This window comes from Motacilla alba, chromosome 6 (genome assembly GCF_015832195.1).
Source record: "Motacilla alba alba isolate MOTALB_02 chromosome 6, Motacilla_alba_V1.0_pri, whole genome shotgun sequence".
NCBI classification, from domain to species: domain Eukaryota; kingdom Metazoa; phylum Chordata; class Aves; order Passeriformes; family Motacillidae; genus Motacilla; species Motacilla alba.
Window position 1 is genome coordinate 35,537,966 of NC_052021.1, and position 20,905 is coordinate 35,558,870.

A 20,905-nucleotide genomic window follows, 5' to 3' on the forward strand; every position below is an offset into this window, starting at 1 on the left:
TCATTCTGGACAAGCCATCATCGAAGTGCTGTTGGAGTAAGTTTTATATAAACTGAGGAAAAATAAACTTTTGATACAAATAAGTAACAAAATTAATGTAGCAGACGATGTTTTTTATGTACAATAGTCAACAATACAAAGAATTAGATATAAAAGGTTTCTTGGTCAAAAGTTTACTATACATTTGGAACATCTGTCCCCCTATCTCAAGACTGATCAAATACAAAGAAATTAAGCATAAAGCTTTCTGGCCCTCAAGAGATGCCATGATCGTTAAGACCGCAAAAAAAAACCCCTCAAAACCAAAACTACTGAGTCTGTTGCCCAGAAGAGATACTTGAATAAAACAAAACTTATGAAAAAAAAAAAATTAAGCTCCACCACCAAACATATTTGCTACAGGGAGCACTGGATAAAAAAAGGAAGGTAGTCAATACTTAAATCCTTCCTTATGTTACCTATATGATTTGAAAAAGTCTGTCTTTGGGAGAAGTGAAGTCAGTTTGCAGATACTGTCTAAGAAAACTGAAAGGGGAGGAGGGGGAGAATTCTCGTTGATGGGAACATTTTGTATTCATTGCACTGCAAAATGACCAAGGACAATGTTTCTGATGATGAAAAACAAACTTCTTCACCAGAGATTATCCTGAAGCCTCAACAACTTCAGGAAATAATTATAGCCTGGGTTTTCTCCCCCGTGTTTTCAGTTGGCATTTCTCTGAGGGAGAGGGAGGCTTTCATGAAGATACTTCATGCTCCCATGCTCTGAAAAGTCAGAAACAACATGATTGTCCCCCCTCAGCAACCACTTCGTAGTTAAGAGTCCTTCAATTCCCACTGGTCCACGTGCATGGATACGCGAAGTACTAATTCCCACTTCAGCACCTGTAGGAAACACCCAAAATACAGGTAGTTAATCGTCTGATGATGTTCACGTCATACTAAATGTTTTTGTACCTCGAAGTAAAAAATCTGCCTGCCATTCTCTCTCTGCTCCTCTCCAAATACCAGTTCCATTTCCCCGATAGAGAAGCTCAAGGAGATTAACTATTACATTATAAATTGTAATGCTTATACTTCTGGCTACTACAGTTACTTTCAGAAAGAAAGATGTGAGAGAGAGAGAGGTATCTCTTACATTGCTCTTAGACTGATCTAAGGGCATAATCCTTCAGAGAAGAAAAAGAGCTAAACTAGTGAAGGTTATGATCTTACATCCTTTTTATCACATTGAGGAGATATTGGAAGACCTTAACTGGATTTTCAGTCACATGGAACACTGTTCCAGCTAACACAGTAATAGCGTGTAGCGGAGACTTATGATTTTTCTACCTCATTAAAGAAAGTTTCCTTTATCTTCTGCAATTCACAGTAACTGTACCTCTTTATTTAATCAGTTGATACTCAGTTTAGTTCCTACCCTTCATTCCTTAACACTGCAGGACTCGCACATTGGACAGCACCTCAGTCTGCCCAGGAGGACTAAAATATTGCATCCTTTACAGCATCATTAGAAGGAGAAACAAAAGCAAAGCTGTTCAGCAGTTTCACATACTGTACTGCATTGTTCTATCAGTATATGCATGCAGCATACTTTATTGCACTTGAATAGAGCTTCAAAGGATCCAAAATATCTTTGTGTGGATGAAATTTCTAGGCTTCAACTTTTCGTACAGTACCTTTCCTGAAAACCTTTTATTAGAAAGTAAGGTAAGAGACTAATCCTATCTTTCAAAATTCATAGTGCCACACTTTTCACACACCACAAAATTCTGCAGTCACAATCCTACAATATCTTCCCTCTTACCAAGTCCAAACCTATAGCCATCAGAGAATCGGGTACTGGCATTCCAGAAAACACAGGCGCTGTCCACATGCTGGAGGAAGAACTCTGCTGTTTTCTCTGGGAAAGAGGCAGAGAAAAATAAAATCCATTACATACAGAATGATCATGTATTCCAAGAAACATTGCATAAAGCAGTGAACATACGTAACAATACAACTTTCACGTGCAACCTTATCAGACAGCACCTAAACAGCCAAGCTCATTTTTACCTTCCTCCCAGTATGGTTATCAATTAGACACAACTGCAAATCTTAGAATAAACTCACAAAGATTAGAAGCAAGCAAAAAGATGTCTAATTCTAACTCCATTCAGTTTAGTCAAAGAGAGATTTAGTTACATGACCAAGGAGAAAGAACAGCTGCCCCAAACAGCATTTTGAGACAGTTAAGCTATAGTCAGCTCTCCATTAGTCTCAAATATGGATTTGTTGCAAATACTGAGAAATCCTAAGCTCAATTGCTATTGCAAGTACTGTTTGAGAACTACCATGCAGAAATGCCACATGCAAGTGTATGAACTTGGAGGTCAGGAGCCCTTAGCAACAAGACAGACATTCAAGAGCAACTCTATTTCAAGTATAAATCACTAGTTCACCAGGTCCGTGGCAGTGGTTATGGTATTGAATGCATGCCTTTTAGTGACAAGCATTTAAGCTCAGCAAGAAGTATAGAAACAGAAGCCTACTTGACTCACGCTGGCCAGCCACAGATCAACATGACCTTAACTGCAGCTCATTCTCAGAAGTTCTGGGCTTGGTTTGGTTGGAGAGTCAACCTTTGTCTTGCCACAGCTCTAGTAAGGTTTTGAACTGGCACAGACCCAAGAGACAAACTACTACAATGTAGTTAGTTGCACTAACACCAGAAATTACCAAACCAAAACAGCAGCTAAAAGAAGGTGCCAGGTCACTAACCATTCTCTGTGATAATAACATCCGTATGGGAACTTCCATACTTGTGGATATGTTCAACAGCTTCTTGAACGCTGTCCACCACCTCAATACAGCACTCCAGGTCCCCATATTCTGTGCGCAGAGATTTCACTTCTGACGGACTGAATGTCAAGTAAGATGCAAACTTTGGGCCAGCATGAATCTTCACCTGCAACACCAGGAACATTTTGTTTGTGGCTACTGACCATACCAGAGCCTTTCAGGTGAAGGTGTAGCTTCTTGTACTCAATATGGGATGGATGGCAGTCACTGTGGTGCTATGTTTTGGACTTCTGACTAAAACAGTGTTAAAAACACACCAGTGTTTTGGCTGTTGATGAATAGAGCTTGCACAATATCAAGGTTCTCTCTTCCCCCTGTTCCAACTCTGTGCCCCTAGTGCGAAGACTGGGAGTGTGCAGGAATTTGGGAGGGGACACAGCCAACAGCTGACCAGAACTGACCAAAGGGGTGTTCCCCGCCGTATATCATGTGCTGCAATACAAACTGAGGGGAGGGGGTTTTTGAAGAAGGTAGGCATTGCCCAAGAGACTGGCTAGGCATTGTTTTTTTTGTGGCACAGCAAGTAATTAGCTTTGCCTTGTGGGTGTTGCTGGAGGGTGTTTTGTTTCAGGGTTTACTTTTTTATTGGGTTATTTCCTCTTCTTTGTCCCCTTTCTTCTTCCTCTTTCCTTCACTTATTAAGCTATCTTTCAACCTACAAGCTTCCTTGGTTTTGTTCGAATTTTCTCCTCCTGTCCCACTTGGAGGAGGGGAGAGCAAGCAGGCAGCTGCATGGTGCTCAGCCACTTAGTGGAGTTAATCCACAAAATGCATGCAGTGTAAGAAAAATACACCTATACTTTGGGAAACTTGGCACATAGGTGAATTAGCTATGAGGTACAATAAATGACATGCTAGGTTGGCTACCTACCATGACAAGCTCTAATTCAGGACTTATTTGAAATTACTTAAAGCAATTGCATCACTTAGTCACCAGGCAGAAAAGGCCAGTACAGCACTGCTAGGAAAACAGCTAAAATGCTGATGCCAGCCTTTGTTTTAACACAGCAACTGCAATGCAGAGAATAACGAAAGGAATGCTTCCAAGTTTGCACCTACAGAAGTCTTAAGATCTTGAATGACTTTTATCCTTTTACTTTATAAATTGATACCAGCCATCTCTGAAGCATACCTAAGACACAAAGGAGTTACTCGGTCCAAAACAAAACAAACAAACAAAACTCACACAGATATTTTTCATTTGTTATAAAGAAAATTTTAACACCCTTTCAACCTCTGCCAGAACACCTAAACAATGAGAGATAATTTGGAACAGATACAGCACAGAAATTCCATGCAGATGAGTTTCCATTCAAACATAAAATTTTGACAAGAGAAGCAAGCATAAATAAGGCATAAGTCTACTAAATGTAAAGGCTTTTAAGACAATATCTGTAAACCAGCATTTTCCTGTGCAACTATCAATTACCTTAATTGCATAATCCTGCCCAATATTTGCATATTTCTTGTTGTCAGATTAGATCAGACAGAGGTAATATCCTCCCAACTGTATAAGGAGATGGGTTAGGGTTGGTGGTGGAAATGCACTGGCACACCTATTCCCCCTATCCAAAATACAAACATCTACCCTGCAATCTACCCTTCCCAAAAAACAACTAAACAAGACATTAGAAAGCCCCAAACATTGAGAACTTGCTCCTTGACTACTACTACTACCAGCTTCTTTTACTATAACCCTTTTAACAGCATCAAAACATATGACCTCTCTATCGCTCCATTAATCACTGCTTGTGCACTCTATTTGTCAAATACATAGTGCTGTGTGTATTTATGTGCAATTCATACTACTTCATGGATACTTCTTCCTGATGCATCTCAGCTACCTTTCCTGAAAAAACAATGCTTGTGTCTAGACAACTAATTAGTATGCTGGCCTTTTGATATCCTTTGACATACCAGAAGGGAAAATGAGTGGGAACAAAGGGCATCCAAGAGGAAAATTTTTAAAAACATATGTATGAAGCAAATTCAGAAAGGATAAAAACAGAAGGGAATTCACTTGGGTAAGAAGCTAAATTAATAGATTCAGGAAGACAAGGCTTTGCATCTGACTGAATTTGAAAAGGTAGAGAAAGGTTGTGTATAGGCATTCATGGCAGAAGACTACTTTTGCTATATACAAGGAAGTATATAGCAAAGGTATCCCAGTAATAGCCTGTATCTGTCCTGAATAAGCTGCTTTCAGACCATTTCTATACAAACACTTGATGCTCTGTGGAGAACCAAAGTTCACTGACATGTACAAAGACACATATGGGTAACTAAAATGTTATGCCATGTAAACAGGGCTACACCAGCCAGACCAAATGCTTCTCAACTTTTAGAAAAAAAAAACAGACAAAAAACACAAAACACAAATATGAGTGACTAACCTGTTCTACTCTCAACATGTCTATGATCTGATCAAACAACGGGGTTCTCAGCAAGTCTCGATGAATTAACAGAGTTTCCAGAGCATTACAGGCAGCAGGATATTCACACTTTGAGTCTCTGACTGAGGTTTAAGAGTACATAATTAGTTACACAGCATTTACAACAAAAATTTTTGGATAATATATAAACTATAAATTACCATAACTACATTGCATACTCCAAAGTTCAATTACACCCATGAGATTCAAATCACCCTCCCACAGCTTACTTATTCGTGTGACCTTCTCAACACTGGCATCCGTGTCAACATACACATGACAGATCCCTTCACTGTGGCCCATCACTGGGATTCCCTTAGCAGCCTTCTGGATATTCCTGACTAGCTGTGATGAACCACGTGGAATGATGAGATCTATCAGCTTATCCAAACGGCAGAGATCTTCTACTTCCTCTCTTGTGTTCACCTGTGGTAGTTGCAATACAAAGAGCTTACAGTTTTACCTCTCAGGTTTTGCCCACACTTTTTATACATACCACAGCAAAGAAATAGTTAATTTAACTCTAGGCACTTACCAGTTGCACTGCATCTCTGACTCCATGAATAGAGAGTGCTTCTTGTGTCAGATGATGAAGGATTTGATTGCTATGTGCTGCCTCTTTCCCTCCTTTAAGTAGTAAGCCATTTCCACTGGCTATGGCCAAAGCAGAGACCTGTCAGAGTTTATTATTGGGAAAAAAAAAAACAAACCTTTAAATGTATTGTGGTTCTTTTGTCAGAATCATACCCACAAAAAACCCAGGATTTTTTGTTCAGTTGATTTACTCAATATTAATCTACAGTTTTCCTTTCATGGCTCTGAGAAACCATTACAAGTAGCAGCACATTTAACTCCAGAAATTAAATGTGCTAATTTCAAGAACAAACTTGAGTTTTCAGGGTACTACTGCGACGGAGAGACTACAGTGAAGAAGTCAGAAGAAGCTATGGACATAGGGCTTCATATGAATTGCATAGCTGTGTCTGTGTGGGCAATTACCCCAAGGAGAATAATTTTAACTGCAAGAACTAACTCTTGTCTCTAATCATTCCAGCAGAGAGTGGCAAATAAGCTCTTCCTATGAACAGGAAAAACATTTTCATCATGCTATCTAAAACAGCAGTCATAAACAGGCAACACTTGCTCTAAGCAAAAAAAAAAAAAAAAATTGAGACAATAGGCCCAGCATCATCTTTGCTTCCATGTTTATCACCAGAAGAAACTGATAGATATTGCTGCCCTCCTGATCAAGGTGTTAGATTTCACCCACTTAAGTCCAGCAATGCAAGAGGGTTTTTTGTTCCTTTCTACCTCAGAGTACGTCACATGCAATAAAGCTCTTTTTCAAAACTTATTTTACTTTTTTATTCTTTTTTGTATTCTTCATCCCAACTTCATTCACTGTGGCCTCACCATTTTTTCACCTACTTAAAAAAAGTTTAAAAGCACGCACTCCTTTGGAAAACAAAATCACCTCCCCTCCAGAGGTGAGTTTATTCTCTTTAGAATAAACAAATGCAGTATTTTAAGTTATTTTGCTGTATTACTGTCTTCTGGGAAAGATTATATGTATCATTATCATCACCTGTGTATATAATCACCAAACATACACTCATTAGAGTTTCTATTGTATATTGTTGAGATGCTGATGCCAAAATTAGCCAGGCTTACATCTAAAAAGTTAGCTTGGTGGCAGACTATAGATCCTGATTCACAAAATAACCAGCCAGATATATCTTTCCCCTTCTAGTATCAAATAGGTAATAATAATCAAAATGCTTGATATTCTACCTCATTTGGAAAGAATATTGAAAACAAGAAACACCTTAAAAAAACACACTGAAGTGTAACTGTCTGGGAAGTCCGCCTTACATAACTATCATGTGTGTTTTTAACTTACATAATTAGACATTAAAAAGCCATCTGATAGTATTTTAAAAGTCTCTTCTATCTGCCCCTCCAGATCAGTATCACAAAAGGAAACTGAACAAATAAGCTTATTTAAGTAAAGAGGCATAAGATTAAAAGAAAGGTTTTGACCTGGTCTGAAAAAATGAAAAGAAAAAAATAACAAGAATTAAGACACAAAAGTAAAAAATTTGTGTGATTAAAAGTAGAACACAAGGTAAGTGGTTTCAAAATAGTTCCGTTTCAAAGACTAGTAAAGCATGACTACACTTCAGAACAACTGGATTTGGTGGGATCTATACAAGGCAGTCTCTGAAGGATGCTTGCAATTTCACCCTGTAAGTATTAGAGACAAACATGCTGTTTGTATATGCTCACTTGAAGCTTATTAAATCTTAACCCAAATAAGCATGAGATGCAGTAGTAGACTAAGAGGAGGGAACTGCTCCTCTCAATGAAAGACCCTCCTACTATCAGATACAGGATGGGACAGAAATCATGCATTTCAAATGCAGAGTTATCAAAGATGATCCTCTGAAGTTGCATCAGGAAGCCTGATGTGAGTATGAGGACAGGAGGTTAGCAAGAAGCAAAGCAACTACCAAGAGAAGCTATCCCAAGTCTATAAAACAAAGCAGCAGAAGGGAGGGCAGGGCAGGGAAGCCTGCAGGAGTCAGTCTGGTGTAAGTTTTAAGATACAACAAAGAGGAAGGCATCAGCTATGCAAGGCAGGAGACCTGGGTTGTAGCCCAGGAAAACAGACACTAACTCAACAAGGTAACATACTGGTTATCTGTAACAAACAGAGCTGGTAGTCAAGGAAGACTAGTGCCTTTTTGTTTCACAGGAACTCTTCTTACAGCATATTCCTTTTCACTGTGAAACAGGGATTACTCACAAAAATCTGGCATGAGGTACAAAGCTGTCCACTCGTTGAGCCTCACATCCTCAAAGTGGTTGTACCCATCATTTTCTACTCAAACACCTGCTCATTAGAAAACTCAATCAAGCTTCCTAGATACCTAATGTTAATTGTGGGAGGAAATGTTAATCAGTTTTTTTTGTTTGTTTGTTCGTTTTCATTTTAAAATCTACATCAGTTGCTCAGTAAAGTAGTCAGGAGTTAGAAAGTGAGACCAAGGTTGCCTCTGCGACATTAGTTCAGCATCCATATTTTCATAACAGGATTTACTTATAGCAACACTTCTACACAGTGCTGCAGAGGAAAGCATTTGCCCTTAACATACCTGCCTTATTCCTGGCATAAGACAAATGATTAACTGAACACTGCAGAAGCAAGTCCTGAAAACACCTCTGCATAAAAAACAGCAATGCCAGAAAAACCAATTGTACAAGAATCCAAGCAAGAGTCCTTTGAAACAATACTTTTTGTAGTCTCTTGTTTGCTTGCCAACAGAAATAATTACACAACAGTGTAATCTACCTTGCTTACAAACCTGTGGAAGACAGTCAGGACGAGATTCAAAGATCACAAGAAGGACACCGATTGGCACTGTAACCTGCTCCAAATCCAGGTCTTTTGCTATTCGAGTTCGTCGAATTACACGGCCGACGCTGTCCTGCGAAGATGCTGCAATCTGACGCAGACCAATAGCCAAGCTGTTTAGCTTTGAAGTAGACAGACTTAGGCGTTTCAACAAAGGGAGTGCTAATCTCCCTAAAAGAAAGAAAAAGTTGTGCTGAAGATAGTTTGGTCTTCCTAGGCTCAAGCAGAAGTGACTCAAATGAGTGCTGAACCTAAGGAAAATAAAGGTATTTCCCACACCCTAGCAAGTAATCTACCCGAGATTAAAAATGCATAGCATCAAGTCTGGTAGTCACAATAAAACCCTTCAAATATGATGACTATTTCACCCACCACATTTTCAGTTAATGAGGTTTAAGTGCTTTGTACATGAAGCCACCCAAGTTACAAACCACACAAGCTACCAACATTCAGAAAGATAAGGTTTGTCCTATTTCATGTACTGAATGCATGACTGAATTTCCTACAAATTTCTACCCTTGCAGTATTTCTGGAAGGCCCAGGCAGTAATTGCATCCCTCTGTTTTACAAACAGAAACACCAAAGCGCAGACACATGCACAGCATTTCTATGCAGACTGGGCAAGAACACTTGAACTTACTAGTCTGAACACATTCAAACAGTAAGTTAACCCAGCAATGTCCCCTCAATTACTCTGGTCAGTGGTGCCTTCCACATAGTATTACAACTCATGATGTGTCTTTTTCATGTACTTGTTGCGCCAACACGTACACATCTCAATCCCAGCTTCTCAATGAATGCATCTGTCTAACACAGAAGAGTGGGTTTCATCTGAGCCACCTAAAGAGAACCTTCCTTAAACGGAAGGGGACAACTGATGCTTTGGCGAGCATCAATTGAAGTGTGGAGATGAAAGCCTTCCCTTCAGGAACCAAACATTCATTAACCAGCCCAGAAGATACTCACTTTGTTCATGACAGTAACAGATATTTGTTCCATTTTTTAAAAAATTTTTTACAATACACCACTTGGTGTTTTGCACTGCCTCAGTATCTTCTCTGATGAAGGCATCTGTTTTATGCAATGAAAGAGGCTGTGGCTGTTTACACTGACAAGCTCTCAAAGTCCTGGGTTCACTAATCTGTGTCAGCCACACTGCCCAATCCCAAGTGACAGAAGATTCTAGTTCTGCTCATTTGTCTTGAGGCCCAGAGAGGTCCAAGATGATAGTATTACTATGAAAGGTTTGAAGCAGTACCTTTATTTTCAGCCTCCTCTAAATCCTTCTTGTTTGCCAAGAGAATTTCTTCCCTCTGGTCCGTTAGTAAGTCAGCAAGACGATAAATAATCTCTGCTCTCTGAAAGAGAAAACATTTTCTGAACTGACTTCTTACTCAAAGTCCATGCCGTTTGACACCTAGTTCCTACAGCCCATTTATGCTGACCACATCCTCGCACTATCTTAACCTTCCTGATACTTGGGCAGCTGATTTTTCCAGCTTGCATCACACTGAAAAAGAAGACCGAACACTGCTTCAGGCTTTACCTTGCTTTTTATTATCTTGCTTTCCATTCCCAGTCCTCTCCACCAAACTCACATGTCCATCCTTTAAGACCACCTTGTCCCACATCATACTCACCCAGCTGCAGAGTAGTAATTGTCTACAGCTCCACTTTTGTATACATGTTGTATGCTAAACTCCACACAGGTATGAATGGAGCAAGTTATTCCAGCCAGTTCTTCAGCAGCTTGAATTACAATTCACTTCTGTGTGTTACTTGATGCTATCAAAATTTTTATAAACCCCACATGCAAGCTCATATTACTTCACAGCCCCAAGGAACATGATCTTTTTGCTTTTATCATCTTTAAGCAGGCTATAACACAAACAATGGATCTGGCACAGAAATAACAGATTCTTGTCCCAAGGGGCTCATTTATGTTATAAGCCTGTGTTGTAAAACTGCCACACATGCACATTATTAACAATTTGGCCAAATTGTTCTGTCACCTGCTCAGGCTGTAGAGCCGCCAAAGTCCTGCCACCAGCTCGAGCCATTTCAGCCTGCTGTTCTACAGTAGGGCCTGCAAAAAAACCCCAAAAATATGCTATGCAGACAAAGTAACAGCACAGGCAGAAGTGAGTGCTAGCCCATTCGTCTTTCAATTCTTTGTTCAGAGCATTTAACAGTTTTTAACAGACAAATTCAAGAAAAATGTTGTATCCTAATACAGAACGTCTGTACCTGACACAAAAATACTGTTATGGTCCCTACACAAAGAATCATCACAAATATTCTGTCTCTGTGTAACAGCAAGTGTGCAGCATGTATCACAAAGACTTGATGAAGGCCAAAAGAAGAGCACGACAGCTAAGTCACTAGGGCATAGTAGGCTACTGAAAGAAAAGAGGCAAACTTTCAAAAGTTTAAGTATCCAGCTGAGGAATGTATGCATGAGAACACACAAACAATAATGGAAGCCAAAACCCTAATAACAGCTTGCAGAAAAATTGCTTTCCCTGTCTTTCCTTGTATGCATTTTAGAAGCAAGGTGCTGAAATGATATAAAACAGGTTGTGTTTCTGTTTCAAGTCACTGTGTTCAGGTAGCATTCCTGCAAAGAATTCACAAGTAGCTCGTGAAAAATCTGCCATTTTTAACTCTCCTGAAATAGCCTGTAAACCAGGTATCTTGAACCCAACTTCCATTTAAGAAGAGTCCCATGGAAACTGCCAGAGTAGAAATCATAGAGAAGTATAGCAGGAAGTGTAAGAAAAGAATGTGTGGACATGAGATTAATTAGACTCATTTAAGACATCTTAAACCAGCTTCTTGAAGTGATATTATACTTTAAAAATATGGCATTTTTTAGTATTCTTGCAGAAAAATTATGTATGTAAGCAGGTATATTTGATTTTTTCAAGTTACTTGAATTTCCAAAGTGTGGGTTTTGGAAGATAAAAGACAAAGAGATGACTGGACAGTCCACAGTAGTCCACAGGGACAGACTTTTGCTACTTACCATATTTGTGATTCAGAATGAGATCACAACATTAGAAGCTTTACTGCTGATACCAACTTATTATACTGAGGCTAACCAAAAAGGCACCTGAGCATAACGACACCAAGCTCGTTCAAAGGATGATTTGACGTATTTATACAAGAAATCCATTAAGGATTACTATACACAAAGAAATTCACTTGTCTTAAAGTGAAAGTCAAAAGTATCACTCCAGTATCTATTCTCCAAAGGTGATGGATCTTTGGTCTGATTTTATCCAACAATTATAACACTGTTCCAGCAATGCAGTGGCAGGAAAACACTCCTACCCTACCATCCTAGAAGACTGAGTCATGAAAGAAATTAATGATAAAAAAATAAACCTAAACACTACCTTAGTTCAGTAGCACATTCTATATCCATATTTTCACTGTGGCCCATCGTGGGTACTTGATGATAACTCAAGTATCGTGGACACTTGATGATAACTCTTAAGCCTACAAAAGGCAAAACTTCTACTCTACTCACTGCATTCTTCAAATGCAAGTCTGATGTACCAGTTTATCAGCTGGAGGGAAGAAGAGCAGGGAATTCAGCAGTTTCTACCCCTACTTCAGAAAATACCTTTCAAAATCCATTTCGCAAGCAGAGAGTGGTGTTCCAGTTATTGCACAGCTCTAGACAAATTTTAACTCTATTTTTTCAGGAAATCTCTACAACTCCCAAGGTACACATTAACTCTGGACTCACCTGCAGGTTTTACCTCTGAAAAAAAAGTTCCAACTTTTTTCCCTTCTACAATATCTGTGATGACATGACCTGAGATCTTTGGGTGGGTTCCATTTGCAATCACTACTGAAGTGCCTCCTTGCAGGGCCCACAGAGCTGCTTTCACCTACAGGAAAGAACAGAGGCAGTTGCAAGAGATTCACTGGTTATTTGAATCACCATTCTCAACAAGACTTCTTGGTCCACTTTGATGGCCAGATTGATCACTTATGCTTTCAAAGAGCATTCAACACACTTTGGGAATCTCTGAACCTCAGTGCTGAAATACTGATATTTGCTTAATCCTTCTACAGTATGTTAAGTTTACATCACTATTAGCTCATTAGTAAGGGTCCTTTGAAATCCCTGTGTACTGACTGGCCCTAAGATTACCCTCTTTGCACATTTTTGAGCAGAATATTATTTCTCTCAAATCCCAGATGCCACCTGCTGAAGAGGTATTGCCAGTGATTTCCTTCATTTATTTTCCCAGTCAAGTATTTGCCAATATGGGCAATATTATCCACTACTTATATTTAATTGTGTGTCATTTATTTAATTGCAAAAGCTTCTCTGCTTACTCACTTCTATGCTTTCCTAACACGGTTCTACAATTTGCTATTACAGTCCATAGTCAACTATGAGACACAAATGTCAGATAGGCCTATCACATCAAACTCAACTACCAAAAGATCATCACCCGCTTCACTATTGCTCAAATTTCACACTGAAAAACAAGATTTGTTCTTTGAGCCACTATCTGTTTTCTACTATTGATGCTACAGTTTTCCAAAAATGTCTCCTATATTCTCAACTGTAGCATATTTTTGTTACAACACCTGCATCAAGATTTGCCTCTATGTGACTCAAAAGACACCAAGTAACTCTTACAGATTATTACTTTTACAATAAAGTACCTTCTGACCTTGGCAGCTTTACCTTCAATACCTGGAATTGTTTAAACTATCCTAGAAGCCAGATAAGGGAAAGTAATTTCTGAATAAGATGTGTACATTCCATAGTTACAAATGCCTCCTCCTTTTGCCACCTTCCAGTCCATGCTCTGATACTTAAGAGTGTGCCTGACCTAAGTCTTCAGAAAAGGGAATCATCAATAACATGGTGAAGAATTTTACTTTGGTCTTTTCCTGCTTAGTCAAGATCTGCTTTGGCTTTTACCGACAACTTTGCAGACACATCCCAGGGAAACCTGCAGCAATTAATACTACAGCAGTGCTTATCTGAGCCTCATGAGAGACATATGCTGAAGTGGAACAACACACCCATGTTTATGTACTCACAGCAATGAATACTGAGACCACCTGACTGCACACAGGACTAAAACCCATAAGCCCTCCCACCGCTACTAATCTTGCGCTCAAAAACCGAAGTACCTTGGTCTCCACCAGTATGTCCTTCAGAAGCAAACAGTACATTGTACAAACTCAGAAAGGAGAGGGAGGTACCATATCAGGTTTAAGAGACAGGGATTCCCAAAGTCTTTGAATTATCACATAAGAAAGAATTGAGACTGACTCTTATTTTAATTTAAAACACAAAAATACAGTTCCAAATGTCACCTTTTAAAATCTACTTGAGTGTCATTCTTTACTTGCTCTTTTCAATTCACATCGACCTAAAAGAAAAGCAAAAGTAACCCACGTACCATTTCAGAGTACTCAAAGAATAGCTGAGGCTGCAAAGGATCCCTGGAAATAATATAGTCCAACTGCCTGCTCAAAGCAGGGTCAACTAGAGCAAGTTACTTAAGACATCATCCAGCCAGGTTTTGAATATCTCCAAACAGAATCCAGATTCTCTTGGCAACCCCAGTGCTTCAGCAACCTCATTGTAACATTCTTACATTTCAGTTCATTCACTTGTATTTCATTCTGTGCCCATGGCCTCCTGTCTGTTCCCTGGAGAAGAATCTTGTTCTGCCTTTTCTAAACGCTTTCTTCAGCTGCTTATACCCAAACCTTCTCTTTTCCAGTGTAAACAATCTTAGCTCTCAGCCTCTCTTAGTGTGACAACACTCCAAGTCTTTAATCATATTCACATCTCTCTGCTGGTTTCTCTGTAGCATGCCATGTCCTTAACCACGCACAACTCTACAGATGTGGTTTCACTAGTGCTGAGTAGATGAAAGTAATAATTTTCCTTGACCTGCCAGCTATGTTCTTTTCCAAGAAGAACCCTGGACACTGTTGGCCTGCTTTGCTCAAAGGCCATATTGCTGGTGTACATTCCACTTGGTGCCTACCAGGACCCCTGTGCCCTTTTCACTGAACCTGCATTCAAAGCAGTCAGTTCTCCAGCCCATACCAGCATCCCTAGACATAAGACTCAGCATTTCCTTTTACTGAACTCCTAAGATTCCTGCCTGCCCATTCCTGCAGCCTGCCAAGATCCATCTGAAGCACAAGATCCATCCACGACCATCTCATGTAGCTCCCTCTCCTTCCCAATTGTGAAGCAAATGTTCCATATTTCTACCTTGGCTTCCATGCCACCCATTCCCACTCGGGATTTGGTTCCAAATGTTACAGACTGCTGGTCTCCTGGGTAGAATATGTCAATAAGCTTTGCATCATCAGACCCTGGAGGGCTGTCAAAGAGTCCTGAAATAAATCATAAAAACAGTTATACACCCTCATGTCGAAAGCTCACCCATGGAAAAAGGAAAAAAGAGAAACCAACAAAAGCAACCAACATGAGGCTAAAAAGCTGGGTTCCACTTTATAGGACTGAAAACTTCCACTGAACCCTTCTTTTCGTGGGACTGAAAGCACAAAATTCTTAACTGGCATACCCAAAAGGTTAGGTTTATTGAAAACCTAAAAATAAGAAGCCAAAAGCCCACATGCTGAATAGCAGCAAGCAAGCTGGGAGGTAATGACACTTGGTTGAGGTTTCAGACAGTTTGCAGCTTTCAGATGTTCAAAATCAGGCCTTACATACACAAACCCCCAACTGAACTGGCAAAGAATAGTCCTCACCAAACACTCAGTATTCTTGAAAGGTGGATTGCACAGTGAGAAAACAGGCAATTCAGAAAAAATGTAAAAAGGGTAACTATTCAATTCTACTAAGAAGGAACACAACAGCAGAGAGACATACTCTTATTAGCATTTTTTAAAATCAAGTAATTTAATGTCACTATGCTTGGAGTTGAATGACACTTTGATTTACCCAACATATTAAACTTCAGCCCTACCACTACAATTCCCAGAAATGCTATCAGCACAAATAGTGCCACAACAAACTAGAGAGCACAAGTGCAGTCTATCTGTGCCCATCCTTGACAGCTTGGGAAGTAGAGGGCATGTCTCCATAAACAAGCTGTCACATTGAATGAATAAGCTTGGAGAAGAGGTGGGCTGGTTTTGGATTGTTTTACAAACTCTTTTGACTAAGACAGTCATTTTGACTAGAATTAACCAGATAGAATAGAATTAACCAGCTAGACTACAATGAAACCCAGCTGCATCTGCTAAAAGAAACAGTCCTTATGGAAAGACACCTCTTTCCTCCTCAGAGCCTCAAGCATGTGCTGAAGGCCAGGACCTACTGAAAGAAAACCCATCTGGAGAAGATGAAAAGAATATGTGACTTAAGGTGATGTGGACTGCATTGATCTGAAACTGTACCCACACACTCCTCTCTCTAGAACAGCAAGTTCAACATCCATAGGTGACAGGCTTATGTCACAACAACACAGCTCAGAAGACTAGAGCAGTCTAAGTCAAAAGTAAGGGAGACAGAAAAAGCTAGCAAGACCAGGTACCTGGAAAACAGTGACCAGGACTTGCGATACACTAATAATTCACTGAGAGAACCTGCTGCCAGAAGAAACAAACTACTGTAGAATAGTATTTGGTTTATACTCCTGATTCAAGACACATAGCTTTTATCCTACATACTACTCCTGACTATCATACAACTCTGAGAAGCTAGCAGAAGTACCATAGTACATGTGGTATTCTGGGATCTGGAACAGGTCTCAGGTTCACATGCATTCTCATCCACCCAGATTCAACAGTGTGTCAGACAGTGTTTGGTTTATGCCACAGCATCAACATAGGGTATAGGCCTTAAGGAGTTATTGTAGTACATTGCAATTGTCCTTGAAAAACAGATGAACTGAAGAGGTAAGTAAAACAGGAAAAGAAGTTAGTTTGACAATCTGATGTGCCTCACTAAAACCAGAAATTAAAGAAATTACTCACAAACCTTCCACATCTGAAAGAACAATCAGGAGATCAGTTTTCATTTCCACAGCTAGTCGTGCTGCCAGACTGTCATTATCCTTCACACTAATTACCTGCAATACACATGCATATCAGAAACAGTGAACAGTGTGAGGAACTAAGAAATATTTGGTGCCAACATAAAAAAGCAAATTTACCTCAGCACTAACAAGTCCTTCCTGAGCTACTTTTTTCACACCCACTGGAAACTTCAAAGGTGATCTTTGTGTGAAAGTACATATGCTTCAGTAAAGCGGTATCCAAATGACAAGCAGTGTCATCAGTACTTGCATTTCTCCACCTTAGTGCCCAGTGACAGGGCAAGAGGCACTAACTGATGCTGTTTTAAGAAGGGGTGCTGGATTAGATGACCTGCAGAGGCACGCTTGCTTTTGGTAAAGCAGACAATATTTGCCCTGGTTTCACCCCACAACACTGTACCATGCCAGATACAGACAAGTCAACACAGTCTTCCAGTACTCTCTGTCCACATACTAATTCTGTATCTTTGTTTCTCTGCTGCAGACTTCAGAGGTCCCCTGTTATGGCATTAGTCAAGTACACATCAGCGCTGCACCATCTGCAAGCAGGACCCCCCTCCGTTGCAATACTTTACCCACATTTACCCCCTGCAGATCACTGTTTGGCTCTGGAGGTGGAACAACTGCATCGTTAGTGTTAATTATAGGGACAATATTCATCCTTAAAAGTTCATGTAATGTTCCATTTAAGTTGCGACGCTTCTGCTCATCGTGGAAATCCAGATTGGTGACTAAAATCTAAAAGGAAAAAAGAAACTACTTAGCCTACCACCTTTCCTACATGAACATCATACAAACTTATGTATTTACATGTCAAAACAGAGCAGTCATGCCTTTTTGGGTCACTACAGAAACAAAAGCCACATTTAAAAGATATAGAATACAGGTGAGAAATATTCTTTCCACAATATAAGCAGGTTTATTCCACTGAAGTGTGTAATGGCCTATCTCAAGCTGGTAGGTCACATGTTCAAAGTATGAACTTGGAAAACAAGATTCAACATAGATGCTCACGGTAACTACTAAAGCCCTAGACAATTCAATAGATTGCTCAAGATGCTGCCTTGACAGTTTTTCCTCCCACTTTAATGTTCCTACTTGTAGTGAGCAGAAGGGATGCTTTATATCAAAACTTTTCTTCCACTCACTCACTTGCTCTTCTGAAATAATCTTGCCTCCTGCACACAGATAGTACCCCTTTCTTTCAGTGTTTTAAGACAAAAAACACCCTCAATGTCTGCTCTGGAGGGAATTTTAAATTTTTTTTTGTTTTTACTCTGTCATTGGACATTTGAGAACTAAGCAAACAACTCCACCACTCAAATGTACAATAGCACTTTGAATCAATGTGTATGCTAAGTTTTTTGGCATGGGCAATTAATTATTTTATATCAAAGGAATGATGGTTATCTACAGATTTGAACAAGATTACAATCCAGGATGACCTATCGTGATTTTTAGCTATGTTATAAACAATTTGGCTATATCGGCTCTACCATATTACAGTAAGAAGTTCCTCCAAGAAGACTTCATACTAGGCTCCTAAATTTGTTACAAGTGTCTAAACAAATAAGGCCTTACAGTTAAAGCAATTCTGCATTTTCAGAGTATCTAAGATAAGCAAAGCCTGTTTAAGAGTAATTCAACTGATACACGTGCAGCCTTCAGTGTAAGACCCCGGCCAGGTATACTATCATCCACAAGTCGGAAAGGTTCGAAGAGGAGATGGACAGCAAGTTCTGAAGTGCGGATATGCACTTCCGTCAGCTTTACAGAATGTGTCGCAGTTTAGCCACTTGCAGTTTTTAAACCCTCCCTTTGGACCATCAACTTCAGGTTTTGTGAAGAGATTTTAACAGACCCTCCCTGCCTATAAAAAGAGCAGGACACACCTGAACTCCAAAAAGAAAAAGCATATTCATTTTATCTTGACAATAGATAACTCAGTTTCAGAAATATTTAGCAAGGCACTCTTGTATAAGCTACCCTTTATGCGACAATAACAAGCTCCAAAAGTAGCGAGTCAGTCTAGGAAAGAAGGAGTGCCTTACTTGAGCTGCACAGATGCTGTACTGTGTAAACATGGCTTCATACAGAGCCATCAGTCCACTCTGTCCAGCTGCTGCACAGGCTCGGGCCTCCAAGACCGGAATAGCCTACAAAGACAAAGAGCAGCTGTCAGGCAATGACTTGAACAGGTAGGACCCAACACTCAAGGAAAAGCAGGAGTGCCACCAGACTCTCACCATATCTTTTAGCTGACTCTGGCCTGAATGAAGTGCTTGTCTCACACTCTGAGAAAGCAAGATCTCATGACGCAACCGCTGCTTTCCAAAAGCTACAGCCCCACTGGTGACAATCATCATCTCTCGGCCCTGATTTTGCAGCATTGAGACCTGTAAGTACAGGAAATAAGAAATAGGGCCCGGCATATGATCGGTGAGAGCGAAACAGTCCTGGCTACTATAACCTTGTGCTCACCAATTCCTGCTGACACAAGGATTTTGATTTCTCTATGGATGGGCAAAGCAAGGCAATCACCCTTCATGATACTTCTGCACCCTTTCCTAGCCACTTGGAAGCTATGCCAAGGACTGCATGCAATCTGTAACTTCTTACAAACCTTCTTTTCCCAATACCAGCTTTAGTGACAGAAAAATGCTTGAATCCATCCATTCCCAATGCTATCATTATACAGTAACTTTGAATTCTACAAATGAAGAGGCCAGCTCCCAATAGTATAGCTTTTGATTATTTCCTCCTCACATGTATCTGGCCAGATTCCTTTCAAAGCCCCAAAGCTAAACGTCTTACATGAATTTAATATATTAGGTTAACTTTACTTCCCAAAAGGACATGTCCAGTGCTCACCAAGATAACCCTTTCGTTTTGGAGAAGAAATACATTATTTGATCCCATCAGTTTTTCCTACATGTAATGAGGTTTCAGGCTTTTCTTTGGAGGAACTCTACTAATGCTCAGGTGATCAAGAAGGGTTGACTCATTTTGCAGAGTTCGCATCCTTCAGTGCCACCTTCCCACCAGAGACAACTAATGCCCCAGCCACGTCTTACTTCCTGCACAAAAATATCACTGTGCAAATCTCTCCCTCTATACTGGCTTTGGCCAAGACGGAGGTAATGTTCTTTTTAGGGGACTGTATGATACTGTGTTTCAGATTTCAGTTCTAAAACAGTTTTGCAAACATTCCAATGTTTTGCCTATTGCTAAATAGTGCTCGCACAGCATCAAAGCCTTATCCTTCCCCCATGAGGAGCAGCACTAGCACAGCCATCAAAGCTTTCCTTGTTCCACTATGTCCGATCCCAGCAGGTAAGTTAGCAGCTGGGCACAAAGTTCAGAGAGGACACATTTGAGACAGCTGACCTTAAACTGGCCAAAGGGACTTTACACATCATATAATGTCACACACAGTAAGAGAGTTGCAGAACAGCAAGACGCAGGAGGTTGTCTTCCGAGGCGACCACCACTCGAGAACTAGCAGGGCATTGGTCTGCTTGTGTGAGATAGCGACTGGCATCACAGATTTCTGTTCCCTTCTCCCTGACTCATTAAACTATCTTTATTTCAACTCATGAGTTTTCTTACTTTTGCTCTTCCCGTTTTCTTCCCAATCCCACTGGTGGTGGGCACAGGCAATGGGAGCAAACAAGAATCTGTGTGGATGCTGAGCTGCGGATGCAGGGTCAACCCACCACACCTTCAAAAAACAATTTACTGAGTTACGTGGTTTATAGTACTGCAGCATTGGGGGTTGAAAAGGGAAAGGCTAACACACTGTTTTACAGAGTATCAATATTTTATGTAGGTTTACTACAGTCTTCTGTAGCATCCAACAATCACTGAGTACCTGAAGTTAACACAAATGTTCAGTCACAGAATTACCTGCTCTACAATAGAAGCCAGCCTCCCAAGGGCCAAGCCACACTCATCCCCTCGAGTAACAACAGCACTACCCAGCTTTACTACAATCCGTTTTGCATGCTTCAGCTCACTGCGGTGTGCAAATGATTTTCCATGTGCACGGCTGAGTGGCATGGTGATAAATGGAATGTTGCTCCAACAACGGATGGATTCATTCCTTAATCTTTGGCAAGGGAGATCTGTGGATAGAGAAAGAAAGGAAAAAAAAA

At 40.1% G+C, this 20,905-nt stretch overlaps 1 protein-coding gene across 9 annotated transcripts in view; it reads right to left on the reverse strand.

The window, feature by feature from the left end:
- Nucleotides 1-92: 92 nt before the first annotated feature.
- Nucleotides 93-20,905, reverse strand: part of ALDH18A1 (aldehyde dehydrogenase 18 family member A1) — a 32,676-nt gene continuing 11,863 nt past the window's right edge. For 8 of the 9 annotated variants that reach the window (XM_038140767.1, XM_038140769.1, XM_038140760.1 and 5 more), the window contains 16 exons: nucleotides 20,658-20,875; nucleotides 18,998-19,147; nucleotides 18,803-18,907; nucleotides 17,331-17,489; nucleotides 16,694-16,784; nucleotides 14,957-15,081; nucleotides 12,443-12,587; nucleotides 10,701-10,774; nucleotides 9,947-10,046; nucleotides 8,639-8,859; nucleotides 5,809-5,946; nucleotides 5,504-5,699; nucleotides 5,235-5,356; nucleotides 2,761-2,947; nucleotides 1,808-1,903; nucleotides 93-885 (listed from right to left, as the gene is read on the reverse strand). In XM_038140767.1, coding sequence (XP_037996695.1) covers nucleotides 704-885; nucleotides 1,808-1,903; nucleotides 2,761-2,947; nucleotides 5,235-5,356; nucleotides 5,504-5,699; nucleotides 5,809-5,946; nucleotides 8,639-8,859; nucleotides 9,947-10,046; nucleotides 10,701-10,774; nucleotides 12,443-12,587; nucleotides 14,957-15,081; nucleotides 16,694-16,784; nucleotides 17,331-17,489; nucleotides 18,803-18,907; nucleotides 18,998-19,147; nucleotides 20,658-20,875 — 2,309 coding nt within the window. In that variant the 3' untranslated portion in view covers nucleotides 93-703. The remainder of the gene's footprint in view (nucleotides 886-1,807; nucleotides 1,904-2,760; nucleotides 2,948-5,234; nucleotides 5,357-5,503; nucleotides 5,700-5,808; nucleotides 5,947-8,638; nucleotides 8,860-9,946; nucleotides 10,047-10,700; nucleotides 10,775-12,442; nucleotides 12,588-14,956; nucleotides 15,082-16,693; nucleotides 16,785-17,330; nucleotides 17,490-18,802; nucleotides 18,908-18,997; nucleotides 19,148-20,657; nucleotides 20,876-20,905) is intronic. The other variant, XM_038140761.1, reaches the window with a different exon arrangement.